The 10,000-nt window shown below is 46.7% G+C and overlaps 1 protein-coding gene across 1 annotated transcript; it reads left to right on the forward strand.

Moving 5' to 3' along the window:
• Positions 1-8,400: 8,400 nt before the first annotated feature.
• Positions 8,401-9,674, forward strand: LOC125548296 (putative cytochrome c biosynthesis ccmC-like mitochondrial protein). The gene has a single exon (XM_048711945.1). It carries the CDS (start codon positions 8,782-8,784, stop codon positions 9,478-9,480), a length of 699 nt encoding a protein of 232 aa, XP_048567902.1. The 5' UTR covers positions 8,401-8,781; the 3' UTR covers positions 9,481-9,674.
• The last annotated feature ends 326 nt before the right edge of the window (positions 9,675-10,000 follow it).

Here is a 10,000-nt window from a genome sequence, read left to right on the forward strand (position 1 = left end):
CTGTGTAAGCATTTCGAGTGCAGTAACGTCAGGCCTGAGGACTTTGTCAAGTTCGCTTCCTTCCAACTCAAAGATCAAGCTGCAGAATGGTTCCAGCAGTACAAGGATTCCAGAGGTGGACGTGTTATCACTTGGGATGATTTCCTCGAGATTTCCGAGCTCATCACATTCCGCAGAGCGTGGTTGAAAGCAAGCGTGAGGAATTCCGCAATCTGAAGCAAGGTTCTTTGTCTGTCTATGACTACAACAAATTGTTCCAGAAGCTTGCCCGCTTTGCCAAGCAGGACGTGCCTGATGAGAAGAGCATGATATCAGTTCAGGGGTGGTCTCAGAGAAGATATTCAGCTCGCTCTTGTTCTCTTTGAGCCTTTGAGATACGATGAGTTCTACAACATGGCACTGAAGCAAGAGGCTGCTCAGTTGAGGTGTGATGCTTCCAGAAAGCGAGTCAGAGATGTTACTCCTTCTTCCTCTACTCAAGTGGCCAAGCAGCAGAAGTTTTGGCTTCCTCCTCCTCCGTTCCGTCAGCCGTATCAGCAGAAGAGCAAAGGTGGCAGTGGTTCTTCCCACCCACCCAACCCAGGCTTTCAGAACAAGACTTCGTCTCAAGCTCCAAGATCGAGTGCTCCGTATCACCGTCCGCTTTCAGAGGTCACGTGCAACAAGTGCCAACAGAAGGGTCACTATGCCAACAAGTGTTTCAACCAGAGGCGTCTTCCTCCTCCTCCTCCTGTCAGATCGACAAGTACAGCTATGGTCAAGCATAATCCCAAGCATGCCAAGGTCAATTTGATGAATGCAGCTCAGGCAGAGGACTCGTCAGATGTGATCATGGGTAACCTTCCTGTTAATGATATTCCTGCAAAAGTTCTATTTGACACTGGTGCATCGCATTCCTTTTTGTCATGCCCTTTTGCATCGAAGCACAATGTTGATACCGAGATTATGCCCAAAGTCATGCAAGTTGTTTCTCCCGGCAAGCTTTTGACTTCTAGTTTGGTTGCTCCCGATGTCTCTATCATGTTGGGCGATTACAAGTTTCTCTCTTCTCCGGTGGTTCTTGGTAACTCGGATATTGATCTTATTCTCGGAATGGATTGGCTTTCTAAGCACAAGGCACATCTTGATTGTGCAGCCAGACAGATTCAATTGACTCATTCGTCTGAGGATGTAATTATCTTTGCCGCTCGGGATAATACTACCCGTCTGTTTTCTCTCAATGAGAAGGGTGAATTGGATGCCATCTCGCAAATTCCAGTCGTTTGCGAATATCAAGACGTCTTTCCAGAAGAGCTCCCAGGAATGCCTCCGCACCGGCCAGTGGAATTCGTTATTGAACTTGAACCTGGCACGGAACCTGTGTGCAAACGTCCTTACAAGCTCGGACCTGAGGAGTTGAAGGAGCTGAAGAAGCAACTCGATGAGCAAGAAAGAATGGGTCTCATCCGGCCTAGTACTTCTCCGTGGGGTTGTGGTGTTCTTTTTGTGAAGAAGAAGGATGGAACGGACCGACTTTGTGTTGATTACCGTCCGGTGAACAAGAAGACCATCAAGAACAAATACCCACTTCCCAACATCAATGAGCTGTTCGAACAACTCAAAGGTGCCCAAGTATTCTCCAAGCTTGATCTCCGTATGGGTTATCACCAGATTCGCATTCGTGAAGAAGATATTCCCAAGACAGCATTCAGAACAAGCTTTGGTTCATATGAATACACTGTCATGTCTTTTGGCCTCGCCAACGCTCCTCCGACATTCTCTCGCATGATGAACTTCATCTTCAACACCTACACCAATGACTTTGTTTTGGTCTATCTCGATGACATCCTGGTTTTCTCCAAGAACAAGGAAGATCATGCCAAGCACTTGCGTTTGGTTCTCGATAAGCTCAGGGAACATCAGTTCTATGCCAAGTTCTCCAAGTGTGAATTTTGGCTCGATGAGGTTCTTTATCTTGGTCATATCATCTCTGCCAAGGGCATTTCCGTGAATCCCGAGAAGGTATCCGCAATTGTGAATTGGGAACCTCCTCAGAATGTGAAGCAACTCCGCAGTTTTCTCGGTCTCGCAAGCTATTGCCGAAGATTCATTGAAAACTTTTCCAAGATCGCGAAGCCTCTCTCAAACCTTCTTCAGAACCATGTCAAGTATGTTTGGTCTCCAGAGTGTGATATTGCTTTCAACACTTTGAAAGAGAAGTTGATCACTGCTCCAGTTCTGACTCCACCTGATGAATCCAAGCCGTACGAGGTCTTTTGTGATGCCTCTCTCCAAGGTCTTGGCGCAGTTTTGATGCAAGAGAAGAAAGTTGTTACTTATACATCTCGCCAGTTGAAGCCTAATGAGAAGAACTACCCCACTCATGATCTAGAGTTGGCGGCAGTTGTCCATGCTCTTTTGACTTGGAGACATCTTCTATTGGGAAGAAAAGTGGACATTTTCACTGATCACAAGAGTCTCAAGTACATCTTCACTCAGCCTAATCTCAACCTAAGGCAAACTCGATGGGTCGAAATGATTCAAGAGTATAATCCGAGTATTGAGTATACTCCAGGCAAGGCTAATGTGATTGCTGACGCTTTGAGTAGAAAGGCCTACTGCAACAGTCTGATTCTCAAGCCTTATCAACCCGAGCTTTGTGAAGCTTTCCGCAAACTTAATCTGCAAGTTGTTCCTCAAGGTTTCCTCGCCAACCTTCAAGTCTCTCCTACCTTAGAAGACCAGATTCGCCAAGCCCAACTTCTTGATGCTATGGTGAAAAAGGTGAAGATTGGGATTGCCAAGAGTCAGTCCAAGTACAAGTGCTACCGCCTTGATGACAAGGACACTCTCTTCTTCGAGGATCGTATTGTTGTGCCCAAAGGTGAACTTCGTAAAGTGATCATGAACGAGGCTCACAATTCTCTCCTCTCCATCCACCCTGGGAGCACGAAGATGTATCAGGACCTCAAGCAAGCTTATTGGTGGACTCGAATGAAGCGCGAGATCGCTCAATTCGTGAATGAATGTGATGTCTGCAGAAGAGTGAAGGCAGAACACCAAAGGCCAGCGGGTCTCCTCCAACCCCTTGCCATTCCAGAATGGAAGTTTGACCACATTGAAATGGACTTCGTGACTGGGTTTCCAAAGTCCAAGCGTGGCAATGATGCTATATTTGTTGTCATCGACAAGCTCACCAAAGTGGCTCATTTTCTGCCTATCAAAGAGTCGATCACTGCAGCTCAATTGGCGGAACTCTATACCTCTCGCATTGTCTCTCTGCACGGTATTCCTCAAGTGATATCTTCAGACCGTGGCAGCATCTTTACCTCGAAGTTTTGGGATTCTTTCCAGAAGGCCATGGGCACTAACATCCGCTTCAGCACTGCTTTCCATCCTCAAACAAGCGGTCAAGTCGAGCGTGTCAACCAGATTCTTGAAGATATGCTCAGGGCTTGTGTGATCTCCTTCGGCATGAAGTGGGAGGATTGTCTTCCTTATGCTGAATTCTCATACAACAACAGTTTTCAAGCAAGTTCGGGCAAGGCCCCATTTGAAATTCTGTATGGCAGGAAGTGTCGTTCCCCTCTCAACTGGTCCGAAACCAGTGAACGTCAGCTGCTGGGTAATGACTTAATCACAGAAGCAGAAGAAATGTGCAAAGTCATTCGTGATAACCTCAAAGCAGCCCAATCCCGCCAAAAGAGCTACTATGATAGTAAGCACCGTGATTTGGCTTTCGAGATCGGAGATCATGTTTACCTCCGTGTCTCTCCTATGAAAGGTACTCGTCGCTTCGGTATCAAAGGGAAGCTTGCCCCTCGATACGTGGGACCTTTCAAGATTGTCAGCAAGAGAGGCGACCTCGCCTATCAACTCGAGCTCCCTTCAAACTTTGCAAATGTCCATGATGTGTTCCATGTCTCTCAGCTTCGAAAGTGCTTCAAGACGCCTGACCGCACCGTCAACTTCGAGGACATTGAGCTCCAAGAAGATCTCTCTTATCGTGAGCACCCAGTTGCTATTCTTGAAGAGACTGAACGCAAGACTCGCAACAAGTCAATCAAATTTCTCAAAGTCAAGTGGTCTCACCATTCCGACCGTGAAGCTACCTGGGAACGCGAGGATCACCTCCGTTCTGAGTACCCGGAGTTCTTTCAGTGCTAGATCTCGGGACGAGATCTTTTCGTAGTGGTGGAGTGTTGTAACGCCCCAGATACGACTTTCCAAATTTGTATCCAACTCTTGCCGTTTCCGGCATTAAGTTATATTTATTTCCTCGGGTTCGGGTTTTGTCTCCGTGTGTTGTTTTCGTTTTCATGCATCTCATATCATGTCATCATGTGGATTGCATTTGCATACGTGTTCGTCTCATGCATCCGAGCATTTTCCCCGTTGTCCGTTTTGCATTCCGGCGCTTCGTTCTCATCCGGAGGTCATTTGTAGCTTTCTTTCGTGTGTGAGGATTAAACATTTCCGGATTGGACCGAGACTTGCCATGCGGCCTTGGTTTACTACCGGTAGACCGCCTGTCAAGTTTCGTATCATTTGGACTTCGTTTGATACTCCAACGGTTAACCGAGGGACCGAAAAGGCCTCGTGTGTGTTGCAGCCCAACACCCCTTCTTTTTGGCCCAAAACCCACCAAACTCTGCTCCATGTCCTAGAGCGTTCGATCACGATCGCGTGGCCGAAAACCGCACCTCATTTGGACTCTCCTAGCTCTACTTATGCCTATATATACCCCCTCCATTTTCGGATCTCGTCTTCCCCCTCCAAACCCTAGTCTAAAAAAAACAGATCCGTGCCGATGGACGTGTCCGCCCCGGCCAGACAACGTCCGCCGCCTCCGCCCGCACCAACCGTCCGCCGCCACGTGTCCCTCGCGGGACCGCTTCGCCGCCGCCGCCGCGAGGCCCGCCGAGCCCGACGCGGGCCCCCGCGGCCCAGTCCTCCGCCCCGCCGCCGTCTGCCCAGGCGCCGCCCTCCTCTTCGCGTCCGGCCGCCGCAGGAGCCCGGAGCCGCCACGCGCGCTCGCTGCCGGCGCCGCCACGCCGCCCGCGCCGCCCCGTCCAAGCCGCCGCCGTCCTCGGGAGCCGCGCCAAGGCCGGCCTCGCCCCGGCCCTCTCCTTCCTCTCCGGCCACGAAGGTCTCCGGCGAGCTACAGTAAAACCGGCGATCCTCGTAATCCGTGCCAGATCCAGATCTGGGTCTTCTCGGTTGACTTCTCCCCCCGAACCCTAATTTTTTATGCCTACTTTGACCGCCCGTAACTTTGCATCCGTAGCTCCGATTTGGGCATATGATATATCAGAATGTTCGCCTCGACGAGTAAATCATTTCATTCCATTGCATCATTTTCATTTGAGCTCATCTTGATGCCCGAAATGCTGTTAGAAGGAGGCTTCGTGAGTTAATTGTCAGATCTGCTAGTTCATCTTAGACTTTTGTCATTTTTGCCATGATTAATGTGTGCATGCTATGCCTGTGAGTCCTTCATATGTTTTGTTAAGCATTTTGTCTTCTTTCCATAGGTGCAACCCACGCATTTTTAGGATGTGTGTGGTGACTTGTGCAAGCTTGCAAAGTGAGGCACCCGGTAAATCTGTTTTCAGGGACTTAGTTGTTTTCACCAAGTCTGGGATATTTTAGTTCATGATGCCATATGTTCAGCTTGTTTCCTAGTGATCCGTGCCTCTTTTGAGGATGATCAGTAAGGGACTTTTGTTATTCATGTTATGCTATATCCATCCATGTCTTTGTTTGCAATTATGGAGCAACATAGCTTGAGTCAATCAAGCTCTACTTTTGCTTCATGGTGAATCTGGGCAGATCGTCAACTCGTTTGCGATTTTGCCGGCGTTGTTGTACTTGATCCGTGTATGCTATGCCATTGTTCTTGCCATGTATAGATTGTATTTTGTGCCTTCTTAATGGTTGTATGCCTTCCTTGCCATTACTTGCACCGTGGTGAGTGCATCGAGCTCGTTTACATGCCTTCGTGAGTTATATTTCAGCATGTCTCAGTTTTCACTAAGTCTGAAAACTGATTGTGTTTTAGCTATATTCGTGTGCCCGTTAATATATTTTGTGATCCCTTTTGGCCCCAGGTCACTTTGGATCTTTTGTTAAGCTTGTTGAGTAGCTCCATGCCATGTTCTTACTTGTCATTTTCAGGTCATGTATCATGTTGTTTTGCTGCTCCGAAGAGAGCATCGTGATCTGAAATTTCAGACAAGTGTTAATTTCACTAAGTCTGGAATCTGTTTTGCATTTGCGTTTTTGCCATGCTTGTTTGAACCTCTTAGTGGATGATTTGGCCCTGGCTCAGTGCTAGTCTTTTGTTAAGAATCTTGTGGGCATCCCTGCCATGTATTTTGTTGTCATGTTTGGTGGCTTTAGCATGTTCATTTCGTTGCATTTAGATGCCTACTTGCTGTAAATCGCAGACCGGTGTCATATCTTAAAACGCTTGCCATTTCCAAACCGTAACTCCGATTCCAATGATCTTTATATCGTTTTCAAGCGATTTCATCCCCTCTATCCAGTGGCACCCTTGGAATTCCAAGTTGAGGCCAGGTTCATGCATTTCCTGTTATATCTTGCATTTTGCATCCCGCATCGCATCCCGCATAGCATATCATCATTTCATCATATTGCTTGGTCTTGCACGTGGTTGATTGTATCCTTGTTGCTTGTTTGTCTTGTTGGGTAGAGCCGGGAGACGAGTTCGCTACCGAGGAGCCAGTTGAGTTTGCTTGTGAGGATCCAGTCAACTCTGACAACTGTGCAGGCAAGATGATCATACCCTCGAAATCACTACTATCTTTGCTATGCTAGTTTGCTCGCTCTTGCTTTGCCAATGCTACGATGCCTACCTTTTTCTTGTCAGCCTCCTACTTGCCATGTCAACCTCTAACCCACCTTGTCCTAGCAAACCGTTGATTGGCTATGTTACCGCTTTGCTCAGCCCCTCTTATAGCGTTGCTAGTTGCAGGTGAAGATTGGAGGCCGTTCCTTGTTGGAACATCATTTATTTACTTGTTGGGGATATCATTATATTGCCATGTTATCTTAATGCATCTATATACTTGGTAAAGGGTGGAAGGCTCGGCCTCTCGCCTAGTGTTTTGTTCCACTCTTGCCGCCTTAGTTTCCGTCATATCGGTGTTATGTTCCCGGATTTTGCGTTCCTTACGCGGTTGGGTTATAATGGGAACCCTTTGATATTTTGCCTTGATTAAAGCTTGTCCAGCAGTTCCCAACCTTGGTTTTACCTTTTGTCACCTAGCCTTTTCTTTCCCTTGGGTTCTGCAGACTCAAGGGTCATCTTATTTTAACCCCCACCCCCCGGGCCAGTGCTCCTCTGAGTGTTGGTCCGACCGAGTAGACTGCGGGGCCACCTCGGGGCAACTTGAGGGATGGTTTTACTCATAGGATGTCTCATCTGAGTGTGCCCTGAGAAAGAGATATGTGCAGCTCCTATCGGGATTTGTCGGCACATTCAGGCGGTGTTGCTGGTCTTGTTTTAACCTGACGAATTGTCTTGTTGTACCGGGTTACCGAGTCTGATCGGTGTGTCTCGGGTGGAGGTATATTCCTTCGTTGACCATGAGAGCTTGTCATGGGCTAAGTTGGGACCCCCTGCAGGGATTGAACTTTTGAAAGCCGTGCCCGCGGTTATGGGCAGATGGGAATTTGTTAATGTCCGGTTGTAGATAACTTGAACCTTAATTAATTAAAATGAATCAACTGAGTGTGTTGCCGTGATGGCCTCTTCTCGGCGGAGTCCGGGAAGTGGACACGGTGTTGGAGTAATACTTGCGCAGGTTGTTCCTCTAGATTCTCGCTCACGCCTTGCCTCCTCTTCTCGCTCTCTTTTGCGAATAAGATAGCCACCCTATATGCTAGTCGCTTGCTGCAGCTCCACATATATTTGCCTCATCCATTCCTATAAGCTTAAATAGTTTTGATCGCGAGGGTGCGAGATTGCTGAGTCCCTGTGGCTCACAGATACTATAATTCCAGATGCAGGTCCAGGTGATTCCGCTCCAGGTGACGAGTACGAGCTCAAGTGGGAGTTCGACGAGGACTCTCAGCGTTATTATGTTTCCTTTCCCGATGATCAGTAGTGGTGCCTAGTTGGGGTTTGATTCAGGGCCTTGTCGCATGTTGGGTTCTTTTCCATTTTGGCGCCGTAGTCGGCCCATGAGTGTTTGTCTAATGGATGTTATTTATGTACTTTGATGTGACATGGCGAGTGTAAGCCAACTATGTTCTTCCCCCTTTTATTATATATTACATGGGTTGTTGTAATGATTGCCTGACTTGCGACATTGCTTTCAATGCGGTTATGTCTCTAAGTCGTGCCTCGACACGTGGGAGCAATAGCCGCATCAAGGGCGTTATAACTCACCCACGCGTTTTCCACCTACGGAGGGAGAAATCATCGAAATATCCTCATCCCCTGAAAGGGAACCCGAAAACAGGACGAGAGTGGATAGGGTGACTAAGGAGGCCATAAAAATTAGTAGTGCATTTTTGAAAGATAAGATTACAAAAAGGCGAGAGCAGCATAATTGTTAGTTAGGGGTAAGAGGGGACGGGCCCGTATAGAAAGTCAATCCTTCTTTTTCCGATATGCCGCTCCGCAAGCAAGGAGTGCCACGCACGAGCGGATCAAAAACTAAGCAAGGGGAATTTCGTCATTCCATGGAAAGCATGCGAAATCCTTTGATCGTTTATAGAATCAAAATAACTATATAGTCTTTCTTGTTCCACTTGCAAGGCAAGGAAAATAAAATGTCAGTTTCGTTATTACAACCTTATTTTTTTATGTCAAAGACAAAAAGCTACGCGCAAATTCTCATTGGATCTCGGTTGTTCTTAATAGCGATGGCTATTCATTTAAGTCTTCGGGTAGCACCACCAGATCTTCAACAAGGTGAAAATTCTCGTATTTCATATCTACATGTTCCTGCGGCTCGGATGAGTATAGTTATTTATATCGCGACAGCTATAAACAGTTCCTTGTTCCCATTAACAAAACATCCCCTTTTTCTTCACTCTTCCGGAACCGGTACAGAAGTTGGTGCTTTTTCTACTTTGTTTACGTTAGTGACTGGGGGGTTTCAGGGAAGGCCTATGTGGTGTACCTTTCAGGTGTGGAATTCTCGTTTAACTTTTGTATTCATCGTGTTCCTTATTTACTTGGGTGCACTGCATTTTCAAAAGCTTCCTGTCGAACCGGCTCCTATTTCAATCCGTGTTGGACCGATCGATATACCAATAATAAAGTCTCCAGTCAACTGGTGGAATACATCGCATCAACCTGGGAGCATTAGCCGATCTGGTACATCAATACATGTTCCTATGCCCATTCCAATCTTGTCTAACTTTGCTAACCTCCCGTTCTCTACCTGTATCTTGTTCGTTCTGGAAACACGTCTTCCTATTCCATCTTTTCCCGAATCTCCCTTAACGGAAGAAATAGAAGCTTGAGAAGGAATACCACTAAAAACCTAGTTCGCTCTCAAATAAAAACCTAGTTCACTCGCTAAAGCATCCATGGCTGAATGGTGAAAGCGCCCACCAACCTAGAAAGGCAAAATGGGTCAAAAAGTAGGTTCGATTCCTGCCGGATGCACTGCCTCTTAAAGACAGAAACAGAGGAGGGAAAGAAGGTAGTATAGGGAACTTGCTTTTGGATTCTTATCGAAAATGAATCCCTCTAACACTTCTGTTAGTGTTTTATGAGAAAATCTTTTATAGACACAACAAGTGTGAAAATCCTTAGTCACTAGGCAAGAAAGCTCGATGGGAACAAAAAGGATACAATTAGTTCAGAATCAAAAAAATGTACAATTTCAAAGGAAAGAAGGAATAGCAGGTTTCCCTCCATTGAACATCAATCAATCTAGAAATAGGTAAAGGAAGGCGTATCACAGGGGTATTTTTCTTTTTTCTATTCACTTCCGTGGGGTTCTAAATTGAAAACATGAACACAAACGAAATCGTATTG

This window comes from Triticum urartu, chromosome 3, assembly GCF_003073215.2.
Source record: "Triticum urartu cultivar G1812 chromosome 3, Tu2.1, whole genome shotgun sequence".
NCBI classification, from domain to species: Eukaryota; Viridiplantae; Streptophyta; class Magnoliopsida; order Poales; family Poaceae; genus Triticum; species Triticum urartu.

Excerpts from the sequence above, each read along its gene's own strand:
- LOC125548296 (XM_048711945.1), top strand. The coding sequence starts at position 8,782 with ATGTCAGTTTCGTTATTACAACCTTATTTTTTTATGTCAAAGACAAAA.